The following is a 20,119-nucleotide window of genomic DNA, read 5'->3' as shown; positions in this document are numbered from 1 at the left end:
ATTACAGAGCACATGTGGAACGTTAAGTGTGAGATTATTTTATGATGTTTATTCTTCTTCATGTTGACAGCACTAGTTTATTTTTGTGGGCGTACAATCACAGGATTTTGTCAGGTCTCCAATGACTGTACTTTTATTTTCCTCTTTAAAAATGAAGCAAAATCCACATGATGTGAGGAAGTTACACCAGTGACTCAGTTAAGCCAAAAGGTTTAACATTCATCCAATAACAGGAATGAATAAAATAGGTTTGCCTACACTATCATGAACCATATTTAGGAAACAACTTCTGGCTTTAACACCCTGTGACTTAATTTATTCAGAGATGACTGAAATATTTTAGGACCAACTACATCTTATGCTGATCTTACCCAGCTATTTAAAGTTAATAACCATATACTGACAAACACTTAGAAATACTCAGAAATAATAGTTGGCATAGTTTAAATTTGCCTCATCTTCAACATTTTAAATTTGAATCAAACTGCTTGATAATGCAGCAACATTAACATCTGTGGTGTTGGTGTCTACATAGTGAATGTATAAATAGGGCAGTGGTAAAAGCACCCAGTTAACGGACCCACCTCAGCGCTCGGCTAAGCTTGTCGTAGTTCATATGAGGCTTGCATTTGCGGATTCCCCACAGTCTGGCCACTTCATCTGGGTCTTTGATGACAAACTCGCCGTAGTCACCCTGCCAAGCTATCACTCCTTGGTACTCTTCCTTCTGCAGGAGCTCCAGGATGAAGTGCCAGAGCTGGATCTGCCGCGAACCAGGGCTCGACTCCGGCTTGTAGGCCCAGTCTGGGAAGGCGAAGCCTGGGGCAGGAGGCAGGACAGTTGGAGGATGTGGGTGAGGCCTGCTGCATTACAGTGCTAGCTAGACTAGACATAGTAAGAGGCTGGCTGTGTCAGGAAATCCAGAAACAGCACAACAGCATTATCTGTGATGCGAACAGGGGGAATAGCAAGTATAACTGTCAACTTCAGAAGTTTCCTGAATTAGTAGTATTCATGATACAGATCTTGGTACAATTGTCTTCATCTAGAACATTGTCTTCTTGACATTTGATATGTTCATATGCTCACCTGGTGTCCAGAGAGCAGGGACAGGTGGAGTGAGCAGTAGCTCACTAACACAGTTACAGTCCATGCCTCCACTGCACCTGTACACACACACACACACACACACACACACACACACACAGATATAACTGAGGTATAAGATAAACACACTCAGACCAAAAGATGTGAGCAACAGTAGAGCAGACGGCTTCAGCACTGTCCCAGAGGGTATCAGCACAGAACTGTCTCATAGGGTATCAGCACAGAACTGTCTCAGAGGGTATGACATTTCAGCAGTAACAGATGGTCACCATATAAATATCCATTCCACAGCTAGGGCACTAGCTGGGGGCTCTTTCATATGTAGGCTTTACTGTGTTCACTGCCTTTAAATAGCCAATATCTGCAATAGCCAAGTGTAAGATCCCTGAGAACTTTTCACTTTTCACAAGAGAAACAGTGAAAAGCACATCTTGCAGGTCTAGTAGCTATGAAGTTATGGTGTTATTATCCATACAGATGTTCAGAGATGTTTAACATACACATACAGGACATACAAAGGAACATGTTTTATGCTGAATTGGGGTTATAGAATGAACAAATTAGAATAGATCTAATATAAAGAAAATGTCTAACTATGTAATACTGCAACTGTCTAACTATGTAATACTGCAACTGATATTGGCAAATTAATCTAACAAAATCACATTTGAAGTGTACTAAGAGGGTTAATCAATTAAAGTTAAAACTAAAACATTCTAGCAGACAGTAGCACAGACAGTGCCACTATGCACATATAATTCTGAAGCAGGATATTACGAATCATTAAAAGCATAAAGTTTTATCTAGTAGGAGAAGAGCTCCATAACTCAATACACACCTATCTCTCCGTGCAACAGCACTACATAGCTGCAGAAATTCAATCTTACTTTGGACATCACAATTTCATAAAGGTTGTTTTACAAAGCTAGGGTGGAAGAAAAAATGTCAGTACATGGTATCTTTAATGCCGGTCTCTCTCCCACTCTCCCTCTCGCCTCTCTCTTCTCTCCTACACTATTTAATTATGCTCTGTGAATTTTGGATCTTCCCTGCAGCATTGAAATGGAACGTGAATTATTAAGGTGTGTTTGTATAAATTATTATTGCTAACTCCAGGCACTTCTCTCTTTCACTCACTAACCCACACGCTCACACACACACACGTGCGCACACACACTCACTCTCTATCCGCTCTTTTGCCTTTAGTCCTTGGACTGTCCACTCTCTCCCTCTTCTCTGTTTCTTCTTCATCTTGCTCTTTTTTTCTTTCTTGGAATTCATCTCCTATTCCCTCTTTATCCTTTGACATAAATTCTTTCCTTCTCCTTGCAGCCAGCTAATGCTAATTAGCTCCAGGTGACCCATGAAAGAATGGTTAAAAAGGGGATTTAAAAAAAAAATCTTTGTTACACAGCCCAGAGAGTTGTGGGATGGAATTTATTTGTGTTGCAGGTCCCTCCTAACCCAACAGTGACACTGACCTATGTAAAAACTCCAAAAACAGACATCACATACACCAGTAGAGCACCCACACACTCACACATCACTGTAGCACCCACAGACTCATAAACATACCACTGTAGTACCAATACCAGTGTAGCACACTCATCCTTACACACACACCACTACTATGTCAGTATCACTCCTAGGTTAGGAAAAGTCTACCACCCAAAATAAGATCAAACCCACAGTGGACCTGTGATAAGAATGGGGTTGGGGATTGCTGAGATATTATGCATGCTACCAGATGTACTACAGCCTGTGATCTAACTTCATATACTGATGACTGCAACTAGTGGAGTGGATTGAATTAAGTTATCATTTAAATGAACAACTGCCTTTTCTAAAAGAAGGTTGTGAGATGGTAAATTATGAAATTATGATGAGATTGTTTAGACTCAGTTATAGTAGTAAACATTAATTTAACTAATGTTTATATCAGCCTAACTTTGCCCAGGTCATTCTTAGCTCTCTCAGTAAAATCCTACACAGACCTCTATTAAATTTTTTGCTATGAGTGTCTGCCCATATTTCTATTGCTTTTAATGCTATCCATCTTTCCTCTGTCTTCTAACCTACTTACTAGTGCTAATGCTTAACTCTCTACTGTTAGTCCTGGAAACACGATGAACTGCACAAGATAGTCTTAATGATCTACATCACATATATAGGACAGGGGAGTTTTACCCAGAAATCTCCAGGCCTTTTATACTTTTATCAACATGTAACCAGGCCAGGTGGTGTGCATCTTGAGTGCGCAACCAGGTGCTGTGCATCCTGAGGCTAAACTCACTAACTTCACACTGGTGTTCCCTTGTCTTAGTGACAGTATTAATACTGCTATGTCTACATCCTGGATAAAGTTCTTAATCCATTCGATAGTTTATCATGAGGATTAAAATTATTCCTCAACCACCTACTGCCATGGTCTTCTGGCATCTGCCTGTTTTTCTGCATTTGCTCTCCATGTTCTTGTTCCTTAACAACATACCAAATGGCTGATTTTCACCCTGCTCTTGTTCTGGATGTGGTTCTGACTTATTCTCAATTTTCAGTTTCACGATGGCATGCTTGCTTGACACAGAGACTTCATCGTGATACTTTAGTTTCAAAAGCCACTTCCAGAATCATCTTAGCACTTCTAAAATCAGCTCTACATATCTGGCCAAGAAACCACTGAGCAGCCACCTGTCCAATTACACACAGTCCCTCAAATAAGCATTAAAGGACTGTGGACCCAGTGCTGATGAAATCCCCTTGTATTAAAGCTGACATTCTGCAAGTTAGTGTCATAGTGACTGTTTCTTTGTGAATTCAGTGCTCAGGAGTATAGAGCCAAAACTATGACAATTCAGGACATGTGTACTTACAGTGAATGCTGGTATCAAGCCTCTACATTTTGACCATGATGAGTTTATCACTATATACTTTATAGTTATTGGACTGGTATTACTGAGAGATCACTAAGACTGGGGTCTTGTTCAGGGGCAAAGGTCAAGACCAAGACTGCTTGTCAAGACCAAGACAACAACATCAAGACTTCAGCTCTGCTACTCATACATTTATTTATTCTCTCTCTCTCTCTCACTCAGTAATTTTCCGTTTGATTTCGGAGGTAATGCATTTTTTACAAATCAAAGAGGAAGCCAGTCTACACCCCCCCACACCCCCCTCACCAGCTCTCTCCTATCCCCCTCCCCCCACCTCCCCCAGGCAGGTGAGGAGATAAAGGCGCCTCCATCATTTCCTTGTTAGTTTTGATTTGGGCAGCATGGGGCTTTCAAGTTCCTCCCATCACCCCCAGAAACATTATAACTAGCAGCCCAGGGAATACATCTCCTCACCCACTCCTCAATATGGAGGCACACTGATGCAGAGAGTGCACGCTGCATGCATGCACGCACACATACAAACATCCAAGGCTGCGCGTACAGGCACCGAAATGTACAAAAGTGTCATGCATGACAAACGTTCAGAAAAACATTCGGCATGAGCAATAGGCTAACTACATACTCTCACGTAATGAGACAATTGATAGCCTATAGAAGGCTAACTATACTCTCATACCGTTGAGACACGCAATAACATATAGAAAGCTAACTACATACTCTCACACTGAGGAGACGAGCACACGTACATGCAAACAAAGAGATACAGAGTAACTTGAATTTGGTGAGTACAGTAATGTAGGAAACTGTCTATAGCAGTATGTTTAAGGAATTAGATTAATCAATCTCAGCAGAAAGTTAACAACCTCCGGTAGCAATGAGGAATGTATCATGAGAAAATCCCAAAAAGCAAAATGCAAAAGATGATTAAATGTACTTTATTTTATGATTATTTTAATGATTCTGGTAACATGGAAAATATACAAACATAGCCATGACCTGCTGGTATGGTGCAAAAAAGTTCCCCAAATGAAACATATGTGCTATTCAGTTACCTTTCATTAGCTATCACACTCCATACACACAGAAATCTTAAAAATTCAGAAGGGAAATTTGCATGAGACCGAAAAAGCATGCAGTTATCATAGTGCTTATTCTTGAATTGCTGACATAAACTTTTAAATACTTTTCTGGCAATTATTCACACAGAGCATTTCTGTTGTGTAGTCATTTAATCATACCCCATCCTTATTTGACACCTTGCCTGGCAACTGTCACACACTTTGTCTTTGTGTCAGATATTAATACACAAACATAATAAACTAGTTATGCACTGATAGTTCTGAGCTGTGGTTTCTCAGCTTCATCAGTATGAGTTGGAAATCTGAACTTTAATCATACCTAACGTGATCAATGGAACTGAAATGAACTGGTACAAGGTCTGGGCCTTCATAGACTTCCAATAAAAGAGAAACGGTGAGGAAGTGGATTTGTTGGGGAACAACATACTACGAATGGAGAGGCACCAGTTGACCAACAGAGAGACTGACACACAGGGATGAAGAGGCTGGGGATATGACACGTGGGTGACACTTTGTCTCCAGCAGTGTGGCGAGATGGATGTGGAACAAGAGTTCTGAGTGAAAACATGAAAACTCAAGGACTGTGATGGGACTGGCTTCGCACACCCTCTCCTCCCGTAACATGAAACGCACTCTCAATATGTGTCTCATCTTCATGCTTTGGGTTGCCAAAGAGAAAGCGACTATAGACTCTCCATGCACCCTCTCTATCTGCAGTCCATCAAAACACTCTCTCTTTTCCCCACGCTTTCTTTTTCCTGTTTTCTCTCTCACTCTTCCTTTCTATATATCCCTTCCCCACTCTTGTCTGCTCTGACACTCCTCTGCACAGCCTCAGGGTCAGAGAACAGAGGGACTGCCTTGTGTGGTGTGCGGTGTTTGTTAGGAGGGATGGAGAGAAGGAGGAGTAGGGAGAGGCGATTTGTGGAAACACAACATGCCTGACGAAATGGGAAAGGAGTCACCCAGAACATCAACATTAGTAGTCTCGTAAAAGAAGAAACTGAAGACCTATCAAATTTCACATCTATCTCAACCTATGAGGCTATATCACATTTGTCTCTTTTAACAGAAAGAAATCTAGTGAAAATGCTGGCCAGAGTGAGTATGTTAAGACAAATAAGAGACAAATAACCCTAGCCTATCAAACCTTTATAAACTAGCAGCCCCATGATACCCATCCAAACATACCCACAGTCATTGCATTCAGCCTCAGTAAAGTTTTATGAAAATTAGTAATTAAATTTTAAGCTACAAAGGGCAAGTGAAAGTGAAGTTTCGCAGAGGACGCGAAGACTGGAGAAACTTGGTGAAAAGATGGTGCAGAGCTCAACTTAAAGAGGCGGTGATGGGCGCGAGTAAGCACGCGCTATCAGTAGCCTATCTTACAGAACATCGGCCTTAAGATATAAGGGAAAAAAGGGGGAAAGAGGAAGAAAAAGTATCAATCGATAGGGTTAAATTATTCATCGTCATTAATTATCGATCGCTCTCCGCTGCCGGCTCGTCCGCCTCGCGCCAGAGTTGAAAGCAGGGAAAGCGCGCTTTATTAAAACCGGCTCGAGCCTCATTGTTTCATGTCCCGCGGCAAAGAAAAAGCTCGAGCTTGGTTCTACCAGCGCCAGAGAAAAACACACACACACACGTACGCACGCACACACACACACACACACACACACATCACCACCCCCTTGCGCCCCCCCCCTCTCCGCTCTCCCTTTCCGCGCGGGAGAGCTTTGGGGAGTCTCGTTCGGTGTTCACGGGGCGGCTGTGTCTCGCATGGATCGATGTGGGATCAATGGCTCGCGCTGACTAATAGCCAGAGAGCGCCTTTGATCTCGCGACTGAGAGATCAAAACCTGCGCGAGAGGGAAGAGAGAGGGGAAAGAAAAAGGACCAGAAACTGCGCCGGCGAGCGGACCCTTAAACTTTACACGCACACACGGTCTTGTCGTGATGTGACATTACATTACATTAATCGCGACTTAGGTAATTTACTTAGACTAAAACTCGTCCATTTCTTTCTCATCAACCCACAGTCCAATAAAAATGTGTTCAGTAACACGTCTTACTTGGTGCATTTTAGGCCTACTGTTCTGGATTCTCCCAGATTTAACATATCAGTCTGTATGATCAATAACTGGCGAGGTCCAAATAAAAATGTCATAAGTGAAAATAATTTAAAAACAAAAGTAAATTTTATAGTATTGCACTAAACTTAGTATTACCAGATTAGATTAGAGATCTCTAAATCCTTTAAATAAAACTTTTATGTAATAAAACCAATCTTTGCATAGGAGCACTGGGGTGAGTGCCCAGTGGGTCACAGCATTTGGGTCAGTGTCTTGTGTCACACCTCAGACAGTTTACAATCATCACTACTGTGAGGTCAACACTGGTTTTTCCTGTTTCAACTGCATCCAAAACTCTGGTCTGTGGCCATTCAGATACCTTTTTAAATGCAAGTTTGCAAATGAGCTTTCACTTATGAATAATTAGCTCCATGTACCTTATTAGTCCTTTTCAATTTTCTCTCCAATGTGGACCAAAGTCTGCACCACTTTAAATACTTTTCCACTCTGTGCTTTGAAGAAAGACCTCAGCAGGCTTCTGCAATGCCCATCTGTTCAGTGGAGCACACCAGAGTGTTTTGGCTTGGGTTCATACCATAGAGAGATACAAGTACAGAGTACACGGGTGAACACTTAAGCGCTGTCCGACTGAAGAGAAAGGCTCACCAGTTTTCCAATTTTCTGCCAGCAAACATATATGGTTATATCTCATCCCAACTCATACCACTGGTCTGGACCAAGCGCGTTACTGAGCTTTGCCAAGGGAGGGCAAATGTTCTTATTTATCTGGAATGAAAAAAATGGAATGATTACAGCATCGCACAGAGAGAGAGAGAGAGAGAGAGAGAGAGAGAGAGAGAGAGAGAGAGAGAGAGAGAGAGAGAGAGAAAGGCAGAGGGAGAAAGGTAGCAAGACACAGAGAGAGACAGAGAGAAACAGAGCAAGAAAACGATACAGAGAAAGAAACAGAGAGGTAGAAAAGGAACGTTACTAATTTTGATAAGATGGTGAGTGAGAGACGTTGGAGATTGTTGCTTCTGTTTCTATTTTTCTATTTCCTCACTCAGTTACATGTCACACATATGAATCAAGAGGATGCGGGAAAGGAGCGGTGCTCACTCCTGGCAAAGCACATCCATGGCTCGAGTTGCTCCGCTCTTCATCCATTACTCCTCTTTATCCCCCTTTCTCTTTATCCCTCCACCCTCCGGCCAGTGAGTTACTCTCTCTATCACTCTCACTTCCCGATTTAACCACTCAAGAAGTCACCACCGACTCGATCAATAACTCATACATAAACCCTGTTATAATCGCTCCATGCACACGTCTGTCTGCCCCTGCCAGTGTTCCTCTACACCTCCTCCTAAGCTTCCTACACCGCACGTGCATTTGAACATCACACTGCACACATGCAGACTTCTCAGCTTCCTGCGTTTCCTCTTTAGCCCTCTTACACATTTTTTTTGTACAAATTTCTATGCATTCATTTAAAAGGCTGTTTGTAATATGTAAGCGCTCTCCAGGTCTCACTGTGCTTCTCTTCACATTACCAACTATATACCTCCAACTTTCCAATTCTGACTGAAGCAAGAGTTAGACAACTTTGACAAGTTTGTGGCACTTTGAATTTGAGGAAGGTAAAATTAATTCTGAACATCTTGTCCACCCAAAATGTTCAGAACTGTCTGCACATCTTTATAATATAATCAATGAAATGATGGCCTATGTGTGAAATTAAGAAAATGATAGCTAATGTGTCAGTCAAAGTCATTTGCGTTGGGAAGGAATATAGCTATTTCATTTCATTTCTTAGCACGAAATAATGCTATATTATTTTCCTAGACATTCAGGGTGTTCCTTATTATTACTCAGACGGCTTCTGCACAAGCATATACCATCACAAATAATAACAATACACACTGAAACAGTACACACACATAGGCACACGCGCGGACACACATACACACATATAAGCACACACACACAGGATTTGAAGATTACAGCAGAGCCTTTCTTGCTCTCTTCTCTCCGGCCTCTATCTCCATGTCTCCCGTTCAAAGTCTTTGATTCGGTGGAGCGGTTTGATCTGAGCGCGAGTGAGTTTTGTAAACACATTTTTCGCGATCATATAGCCATGGGCGAGGGGAGAGAAGCCCGCATAAATGAAGAGGAGAGACAGGCATCGCGTTGCAGAGGGGTGGGGGTGGGTGGGGGGGGGGGGCGTCTAATGAGCAGCTCTTGTGGAATGACAGGAACACGGACAGACCAAACCTCTAACGCAAACAAGGAATAAGACTTTCCCCTTGGATAAGTTGATGAAATATAACGTAACATTGGATAGCTCTCCACAGAAGCGTGGCTGGCTACGGTGTGTCTAAAGCGACATTTCCCGTCACTGAGCACCATACGACAGCATGGCAGTTTGGAAAGAGGCGGAGAGGAAGACGGGGCGAGAGAGACAGGGATAATGTTGTAGTGTGGGCACAAGCAGATTACGGTGGGAGCAAATAAAGAGAACAGCGGCGGAAAACAGATTCGGCGCGAGCTGAACTAATAAACGTGCGCGCTTCTATTCTCTTCTCGCTCTCACTACTTCTCAGCGGCGTCTGGGGTTCCTAATTCGTTTAACTTCGATTGGTACAGCAGTAATAGGGCTAACCCGGTGCCTCTATCGCCTCCTCTCCGCGGAACGCGCCGAACAGAAGACCTTTACACTGATTCTGATAGTGAGATGTATAGACGATGCGCTTTAGGGTATTCAAACAGATTTCAGTGGATAGGCCCACTCCGCTCTAAATTACACGATATTTACCATTTCAATGTTTCAGTATGAATACCTACACAACCAGCGAAGAAACACCGTTGTAATATTATACTAATATTGTTTTAATTGACATTGCATGACAGACCAGTTAGGTGTCGTGTAATCCCGTGCGCCCTAGCCCCATAAATAAGGCTGAAACAGAAAAAGATCTTCATGTGTTACAGTGGTGGCACAGTTTATTAAAATGCCTTTATGCATTTCCAAAGGGTTCGGTGCCCCTTGAGCTGGTAAGTGTGTAAGTGTGTTTGTGGTTGCAAAGGACATTTATAGTTTGATGAAGCATCTAAAACTAAGCATCTAAATGTTATGGCACAGACAATATTTTTGAAAAGAAAATACCAGTCCCGAACTTTGTACACATTTGCGAACCTGGACAAAAATATTTGTTTTCATTTATATCCCTTGAATTTCTCTGTACTGTTTTCTGGCCCGTGTTATGGCGAATACCTGGAAGCGGTGGCGATGTGATGCGCGAGTGCATGTGCTAAGCGCATGTGGCGTAACGATGCTGGCGAACGTGTGTGTGCGTGCGTGCGTGCGTGTGTGTGTGTGTGTGTGTGTGTGTGTGTGTGTGTGTGTGTGTGTGTGTGTGTGCGCGCGCGAGAGAGAGAGAGAGAGAGCGTTCGCGAGCTCTTTTTTCTTTCCATTCTATCCTTCTCTGTTGTCTGGGGAATTGTTCTCAACGTTCACAAACAGATTGCAAATACCCGCCGGCCTCACACTATCGATTTCTAATTAGAATTGAGGATAATCGTTGGAGAGAGAGATGAAAAAGGAAAGAGGATTGGCCAGATGAGGTAAATAAATAAATAAATAAATAAATAAGTACAGTAAATCTGCATTAATTCAGTAAATACAATATAAACACAGGAAAAGTGATTTAAAAAATCAGAGCAATCTACGCAGCTCAAAAGGTAACTGAATGCCGCGGAATGGCCGTGTTGTCTAGTGTTTCACAAATCAAATTAACTCTGTCATTAATTTAAAACGTTATTAAGCTTTATTGTATTAAACAGCTCCCAAAATCATAACTAGAAATATCTTGACTTTTCCAATCTCTTAATTATAGAATCCGGATTGAAATTAGTTTGTAACACATATATTAGTTATTAAATCTTTGACGGCAATGACAACCGAGACACTGTATAAATCTGGCATATATGCTAACTGTTTTGTGCTTATGTATTAATCACGTCTGATTCTATAGATTCGTGTGATTCTATAGAAAATGTGTCTTAGAATTATTCTTAGACCGGTCAGTCTTTATTGTGACTGCTTACTTGTTGTATAGCATAATTTATACCAATTCATACCAAAAATAACGAATAACACCCTGGTGTGTACTATTTTTTCTTTATAAACTTACTAAGCTGCAGCCAGTGTTTTTTAAACTAAATTTACTCAAAAACTTGAATTTCCCCTTTACGAATTCTCACCTTTAATCTCGGTCTCTCCACCTTTTGACAGTGTGTGATATGGGTTAGGCTGGGCTCAGGTAACTAATTTTGTCTCATCAAGTTTTCTTCACGCAGCCAATGCGTCGCGTGGCATCGGTCAGGCCTTTGTGTCATCCATTCTGTTTACCCCCCCCCCCCCCCCGTATATCTTCTCAAGCTCGGGCCTACTCTAATCGCTCTCTCTCTCTCCCTCTCTCTCTCCTCAAGCATATGCTAATAACTCAGGCGAATCTACATCCACTTAACCCTCCTCTCCTTTTGGCTTCCCTCCCTCCCTTTCACGCGCTCTCTGCCATAATGATGGTGATTAAGTGTAGAATTACTCTAAGGGCTAAAACAGTGACTGCCCTGACCCGGATTCAACACACGCTATCAATCTTTCAGCCGCTCGCCGTGGCTATCCTATCTTACACACCACTGCTTGTGTCGCCCTCTGTCTCTAACTTTATCTCGCTTGATATCTCTGTCTATCGCTCTCATCCCCTTCATCCTTTTATCTTCCCTATACGTTCACAGTGTAGGCTATTTCTCAGGTTACCTGACCGTTATCTTGGTTTTAAATTCAGTACCAAGCTGGTATGCTCCAGTGGACCACAATTTATCTTCAGCTAGTTGTCCACACACTCTTTTTTGTCTTTGAAAAAGACACTACGAATAAAGGTGAAACGTATTTCCAAAATTACAGAATCCAAAAAAGTTTATATGCGCACGTGGACGGATTCAGCGCCCCTTCTCTCTCTCTCTCTCTCTCTCTCTCTCTCTCTCTCTCTCTCTCTCTCTCTCTCTCTCTCTCTCTCTTTCTCGCCACACACACACGCACGCGCGCGCACACACACACACAACATTTGTATGAAGATTAGTATGAACATCGTTTTTTCGTTTATTTGAAGTCTTTTGTACGTCTTATTAATACCACTGACTTCTGATAAGGTAAATGTCTGATAAGGTAGATTTCCTTTTCTGTTCGTGTCTTCGCCACATAATTTTATTTTATTATTATTATTATTATTATTGTTATTGTTATTGTTGTTGTTGTTGTTGTTATTACTGCTATAATAATAGCAATGGACTTGGTCTTTTGTCAACGGCAGTAACTTTGTTATTGTCATGTTTTTGCAAATTTTGCACATTTTATGTAATAAAAAAAATAAAAAATAAAAAATAATAATAATAATAATAATAATAATAATAATAATAAAATATTGCAAATAAACCAATAACCAGCTTATTATTATTATTATTATTATTATTAGCAGTCTAATACTATTGGTAGGGATGCTGTACTGATTTTCACGTTATAGTAATAACAGCGGGTTTCTTTATTCTTAATAAATCAGAGATTAATTTCTAGGAGCATATATTTATTTTTCCGTGTGAATGCATCAACCTAATTTTTTTTAATCTCAGTTCATTTTTCGCTGCGAGTGTCATCGCCTTTCTAAAATAATTAGCATATGACTCAATTCAAACGAAACGAAGTTTCAAAACGATTCGAGTGATTTCGTACCCATCATCTTTGACATAACCTGAATCCACAGTGATTCTGGTCGGAAAGCCTTTATGTTTCTGTATATCCCTTTTAGGTAAAGATTTCCTTGTTTCATATTTACCCAAGCCATCAAGATACAGATTAACAAAATTATGTGATTTTAAAAACCCTTTAGCTGTAACTAGAAAAACTGTAACACGCACGGGTCAATAATAAGGCCCATAACAGGTCCATAAATAAATCCGTGTTATCATTTTGTTTTAAAAAACCATCATCAAAGTTACATAAACTTCACCAGATGGAATTCAACAATGGGTCTACATTTTGGGGTTAATCGACCTAAGTGCCTTAAACATACTGTATGGTCTATCCAGAAAGCGTTAGCCTGGAGCAAGCCGAAACTATTACCAAGCAAACGACTTTTCACGACCTGTGAGGTTTACAAGTATGAAAGATGTGGTATAACTCTATCTCAGCTGTTGTAGTATATTGTATTCGACTACTTTAAACTATGTAAAACACTTTCAGTGGTAGCTGGGTTTAAGGTCTTGTGTGGAGTTGAGAAGTTTAAAACCCCCAGATCCCGTTAGGAGCGAAGAGACTCGAGGGCTCCCATACAAATTGCCATTGACAAAGCAAGGGAGGAAAACAGGGATAACCCTCACTAACTGCGTATCCACCCGAAACGAGCCCTTAACACGAGCCAGTTATCCTTCAGGCGCGCCCAAGGTGAGTCTCTTTACACTTCAGAGAGGCCGCTTTCCTGACCGGCACCCCGTAGGTCCCAAACGAAATTGTACTCAGATACGTCCTCCTCATTCTTGTGTGTTTGGGCATACTTGTCGTTGTCGTTAAAGATAAAGGATTATCTCTGATGTGGACGATTTTAGACTTCGTGTACCGTTTCCTTCTCAGCTGGACTAAAGGCCAGCGGCCAAACTATTGGTGTCAATTTCATCAGGTGTGGTGACGTTTCTCTACTATAGTTTATAAATCTCAGTATTAACATTTTAAGTCTCTTAAGCCCTCCATACACGCTCCCCCCCCCCCCCCCCCCAAAAAAAAGAGACTAAGATAGGATTGTAATTATATAGAAAACATAAAAATAATTATTTACTAAATAGAATTAAAACCACGTGCGATTAGTCTCGTGCATGGGTGTCTCTGCAGATGCTCTCTGCGCCATAACGCTATGAGGTTTTGCTAAATGGACATTAGGCTAACCTTCACTGTCCATTGCAAAATTCCAAACAGTGTTCAACTCGATCCCGTCTCCCTCACCACCCTTATTTCAATGTGCCTTTGTCTCCAGCCAAACTCAAGATCTTATTTCCACTTTTATAAAACCCCTCAACCCCTCCAACATGGGCCCACCACTGTGCGTGTCAAATTGAATCTCCACCTAGGCGCCTACTGCACCCGCTGTGTCCGTGCATAACACGCCATTCGCGCGAGGAGTGTGCGATGACGGATTACTGAATTAGGCGAATAATGGCACCTGACACTTCTGTTACCGCTCCCTGACTTACCACAGCCAGCGCCGCTGCGCTGGTAAATAAACACCAGAGACGAGGAAACACCGAAGAGACAGACTGGGGCGGAAAGGGAGAGCGGGGGCTGGATGAAGACGGAGAATGGGTGCATACGTGTATAAAGATTGGAAGAGGGGAAAGACAGAAAGACAGAAAGATGAAAGATATCACCATTGAGACAGGCTGAGAGATGGAGAGACGCTTCTCTGAGAGTTCTGCTGTGTTTAGAAATATCCGAAAAGGACTTACCTCCGGTGTCGAAAGCAATCAATAAACTGATATTTCGACGTAACATCAGAGTGCCTTCAATTGCATGCCATTGTGGGCTAGACCTTAAGCACGAACCCAGCTGAGCACCTACATGGCCATCGGTTATAAAGGTTGCCCTTATATATCAAATATGCAGCGCGAATTCCGAACATAAGTTCTGTTCCTGAGGCAGAGCTCATGAGTGAAGTCAGACATTGTACATCTTTAGACACTGGGGTCTTCAAGGACTTCTGTAAACCAACCAACAATTCAAGTAGTTGCTGTGTTATATGTACTCAACGTCACATATTAAAGATTTGATAACTGCAACATTACGAGCCAAGCAACTGTATTATATAGTTCACGTACCCCGAGCTATTTAGCACACTAATTTGCAATCGCGAGCTAACATGACAAAACACAAATGGAGACCGATCTGCAGGTGTTTGAGCCGTATTCATAAAGGCATTTTTTGGAAAGAAACTGCAGGCTAAACCTGACCCCTTTGCAGCGAGACGAAATAGGACACATGAATCGACTTCGCTGTAAGGCCTATGTTCGACTGGACCGCGAGAGAAATCGGAAAGGTTTAGAAAGGTATTCTGAACATACATTCTTAACAGATGTGTCTTATCTATAAAGTATTCATCTTCATCCTTATTTCATCCTTTCGAAAAAGTGTATATCAACAGTTCTCTTGGGATTGGACTGGACTGGCGTGGGATTTGGATTTTTCCACGTTAAATACGGTTTAACTCAACAAGTGCTGGGAGTAAACGCTAAATGTTTCGTGTTGTTTTGACGGAGATGTACGGAACAGAGCTACAGATGAACAAATACTATCGTATGGTATCGGGATATTATCATGTGAAAATTATTTAAATACATTTATTATCTATTTAAATAAATGATCAATATCACCCTTGATCTCTTAACTCTTATGATGTAAAAAACGGTGCTATAACGAACCTGGCAGTCTTACCGACTAATATTAAGGACTCGCTGCCTTTAATCTCGTGTGAAGCCTACCTTAATCTACTGTCTGTTTCTTCCGGGGGAAGAAATGTAAATGTAATGTTTTTTTAATGGTTGAGAAGCAAGCAGTCTTTCTCAAGAGCACCGCTGATTTAGGAGAAACCGAAAAGTAGTGTGAGTAAATACTGTCTCCGCCTCTGGTTCAGCAGTGTAAATAGCACTTATGAGACTTCCGTGTGTTTAAAGTAGGATTCTGCACCCGAAGTACGATTTAGACCTAGCCTCCATCGTCAAAAGTGAGAATTGTTTGTTTTTGTTTATTTGGTTTTTGTCTATCTGTTGTTAGATCTGGCCACACTCCATAAATTAGCATAAAACTGCACATTTTTACAACTTTCCTTTGTGATCTGTTGCTTACAAATGAGGAATTATTAAAGCTTAGCATATCTCCTCGGCAGTTAAAGGTACAAATGTGCTTTTTTACACCCAGGGAACATTAAGTAAGCATAAGAAACAGGCTGAGAATTAGTTATCAGATTTAACACCATAACTCAATCCAAGTCCTTACCTCTGGCCTATTTCTAAAAAAAAGTAATAAAAATAAACAAATATCTAGATAATGTTCATGATAATATCTTTTTGCAATTTGAGGGAACTTTCCATTTCTCAAAGGCATGTTTTTACAACACTTAATATTTTTTGAAACATCTTTACACTGCTATAGTCTCACAACCATATATCGTGGTTTTATGATGTAAGCCTTCCAGTACATGCAGTACATCTCTGTCATGCAGTCAAAAATATTGCCACATCTAATTATGCACTAACAAACCATGCCAGCCTCGTTAGATCAAAGCCCTCCAGAAACCACTCACTGTTCCAGCAAAAATATGTTTCCTTATGTGTCTCACAATCCACAAGCCAATATATAAACATGGTAGGGAATAGTTGACCCAGCTTTAGGACATTAACCATCTAGCAAATTACCTACTGTCATCTTTGTTTTCCATAGTTTGTAGACCCGAATAAATAAATCTTAGATGATTTTACTGGATTTCATATGATTAATATTTCTTCTCAACAGTAATCAATTAATGAATGTTTCAAGCAATGTTTTTTTTTCCATTATGAGATCTTATCATTTTAATGGTAATTGTACAATGACCGAGATTCTAAAATTGCATAATTCTAGGGGAAAAAACCCCCTATAATCTAAGAAAAGCCACACTGGTATGACAGATAACGCACTGCATTATATCGATGTACTCCATGTGGTCTTCATTTTAGAATCAGTGCCTATAGCTTACATCTTATACAGGCCATATGAGTGAACTTGTTTGTGTGCAAAACAGTCTTATATGCAGGTTAGTAGTATTGTTAAGAAATTCCACAGAAGAGCTTTAATCCCATGATAGAAGATATAACTGTGCCAGCCTACGTGCAGTGCCAACTCAGCTTCTGCAGTTCTTACCGCACACTGACACCTTCTTCTGTCTGCACTATTTCCTCCCCAGCAGAGCAGTGGTGTAACAGTCCTCTTTAATTAAACCTTTGTGCCTCTCTATATTGACTAAAAGTAGGTTACTCTAGAAGCAGCATTGCTTCTATTAGCATTGCTTCTGGATATACTTGAATACACTTCTCAAGATGCTAGCTATGATCCTCTAGATTTACAATCAAGAGTTTCAAAGACTCAGCATCACAGCTTTGCCTTCTTCTGAGTAAACTAAAAGGGGCTGAATATATCCTGCTTTTATGCCTGAAGTTCATCTTAAAAACCAAGATATGTAGGGTCAGTTTACTGGACAAAGCCATACTCGACTATATTGGAATATTTTTTTACACTAGGCTAAAGGTTAATCTGGGTTTAGGAAAGTGGTCCTTTGAGGCTATTACAATATAAACAAAATTAAATATTCTCAAGCAGGTTTATGACCAAACAATAAAAAAGGTTCTACTGAATGAGGCTATTGTACCAACATATTAATTCTCATTGTCCACAAATGGAGTTAACAACATGTTTATATAAGCCCCTGAAATATCCTTCCTTGGATATTCTGAAAAATCTCGAAAACTGTTCCCATCTAATCTCATATCAAGTACTTTAGTCTAGATACCAAGTATCTCTACAAAACTAATTCAGTCAGTTGGCTCCTGAGAATGCACAAATCCTTCTAAAGTACTAACTTCACACTAGGTCATGAAAGTACAGCAAACACAGCAATGCAAATTCAAAGCAACAGTGGATTTAATGCCTTAAAATCAAACTATTCAAAGAAAAAAAATCAAGATTAAGATGGAACTCATTGCTCCATACTAAATCTCTCCAGATGCAGGATGTGAGAGCAAAGCCCAATCCTCCATCCTGAATCTCTCCAGATCCGTCAGAGTCCTTGGTGCTCATTCGTGGTGTCTCCTCTTACCAGTCTGCAGTGTTTCAGTGGCTTCAGGTCAGGGGACTGGGATGGACAAAACAAAAGCTTGATTCTGTGGTTAGTGAACCATTTTTGTGTGGATTTGAAGGTTTGCTTTGGATCATTGTCCTGCTGGAAAGACAATTTTAACCTCCTGGCAGAGGGAGACAGATTCTGATCTGATATCTCCTGGTGTTTAATGGAGCTCATCATTCTGTGTATACTGACAAGATTTCTGAGGACGTAGGAAAGAAAACTGCCCTACAACAGATCCTGCACCATACAGATCCAGCACTACACAGATTCAGATCCACCATACAGGTCCAGCACCATACAGATCCATATTTCACATGGGAGAATGGGATCTTATAAACCCACTGCTGGTAATTGATCTCAATCACCTCAATTTTTTATCTCCTCTGACCATAGAAACCAGTTCCAATCAAAGAGCCAGTGAGCCAGTCACTTATAATTGTAGTTTGATGGTAGCAGAGGCTTCCTTATGGAAAAGTTTCCAAATAGTTTGTTTGCATGGAGGTAGGACTAATTGGAGCCTTAGAAGTTTGGTATCTCCAGGATGCACCTGTGATCCTTGGATAAGATTCTGTATCTTGAATCTTACTGTGTATGCAGACAGAATACACTCAAGATATCTTCTGTGTAGGTTCATAATTTCTTCAGTAATTTTATTTCTGACCTAAAAGTATTTGTAGATATGTAGCTATTTTTGTCTTTTTTTAAGATTAATATTGTTTTGCCGTTTCATTTGTTTTCTCTGTTGGTCTCAATGTTGATGGAGGACTAGGGAATTTTGGCCTGTATGTCACCCCAAATGTATACACTTTTTAGGTAATATTTATAAACCAATTGTTTAAAAAAAGAACATCACTTAAGCATTCCTTAAGCTCCAGGAGTGCCAAAAAGGCAATATAAGCCATTCATAGATTTTTAGGTACATGTATACATTTTAGAAGAATTTCTGCCAATAAGTGTGGCACATTTTTTATATATATATATATATATATATATATATATATATATATATATATATATATATATATATATATATATATGTTTTTACCTCACAGAGAAGTTAGCTTTCTCTCAAACTGTGAACACACGCTCAATCTGTGCAAGAAAAAATATAGTCTTTCATAGCCTTTCATAACCAGTTTTGCTTATTTTTATCAGAGTGCCAATATTTCTGGAGGGCGCTGCATGTAGTATTGATAACGCTGCTGGATTTCACAGCAGAAGGTTTGAAACAGCATTAAGAGATCACAAAATAGCACTTGCTGTCATTAAAGTATTTTACACTACTCTTTTCATGTATCTGGGACAATCATTGTACTTAGACCTTGATCTTCAAATTAAAGAGATAAAAACAGTATGTGTTTGAAACAGGCAGATTGTGAGTGAAAAAAGCCTCTGTGCTTCCTCTCCCACACTTTGTTTACCAAACCATAATGATTCATTACAAATGCAAGTAGTTTTGCCCATCTTGCTTCATGTGATAGCTGCTTTATTTTCCTTTCTCGTGTAACAAATGCAGAATATATATATATATATATATATATATATATATATTTGACTGAGATTTGTGTGATGAGATTTTGCATAAAACAAAAAATCTGTCAGATGATTTAATAAATCCAAGTAGCAACAGTTTATCACTGTGCATTTTTTAAAATCTTATTAAACGTATGGGGCAAACTGACTATCATAAAGTGTTATTATATTATCTATATTACCACTGAAACAGTGTCTGTCCAATAATGTCTGTCTGTCTTTCTGCTTTTCTGTCTCTCTCTATCTCCCTCACTAAGTGTTAGGCTTAGGCTTTAGTGAGTGCGGGCTTATGCACAAAACTAAGTCCTAAAAAACATAAGAAAACCGTGTGCGTGCGAGAGAGAGAGAGAGAGAGAGAGAGAGAGAGAGCGAAAGAGAGAGAGAGAGAGAGAGAGAGAGAAAGAGAGAGAGAATAGGGAGACAGAAAGAAATATTGACAAAGCCTAGATATACACATAAGT

At 40.4% G+C, this 20,119-nt stretch overlaps 1 protein-coding gene across 1 annotated transcript in view; it reads right to left on the bottom strand.

Moving 5' to 3' along the window:
- The window catches only part of erfl1 (Ets2 repressor factor like 1), a 63,182-nt gene that overhangs the window by 9,773 nt on the left and 33,290 nt on the right, over nucleotides 1-20,119 (bottom strand). The window contains exons 3-4 of the mRNA XM_081715628.1: nucleotides 1,090-1,166; nucleotides 585-819 (exon numbers count right to left, since the gene is read on the bottom strand). Coding sequence (XP_081571754.1) covers nucleotides 585-819; nucleotides 1,090-1,153 — 299 coding nt within the window. The 5' untranslated portion in view covers nucleotides 1,154-1,166. The remainder of the gene's footprint in view (nucleotides 1-584; nucleotides 820-1,089; nucleotides 1,167-20,119) is intronic.

The sequence above is a fragment of the Electrophorus electricus genome, chromosome 1, assembly GCF_041902795.1.
Source record: "Electrophorus electricus isolate QZ-2024a chromosome 1, ASM4190279v1, whole genome shotgun sequence".
NCBI classification, from domain to species: Eukaryota; Metazoa; Chordata; class Actinopteri; order Gymnotiformes; family Gymnotidae; genus Electrophorus; species Electrophorus electricus.
Note: the sequence above shows the minus strand (reverse complement) of the source record. Positions and strands in the feature narration are given on the sequence as shown.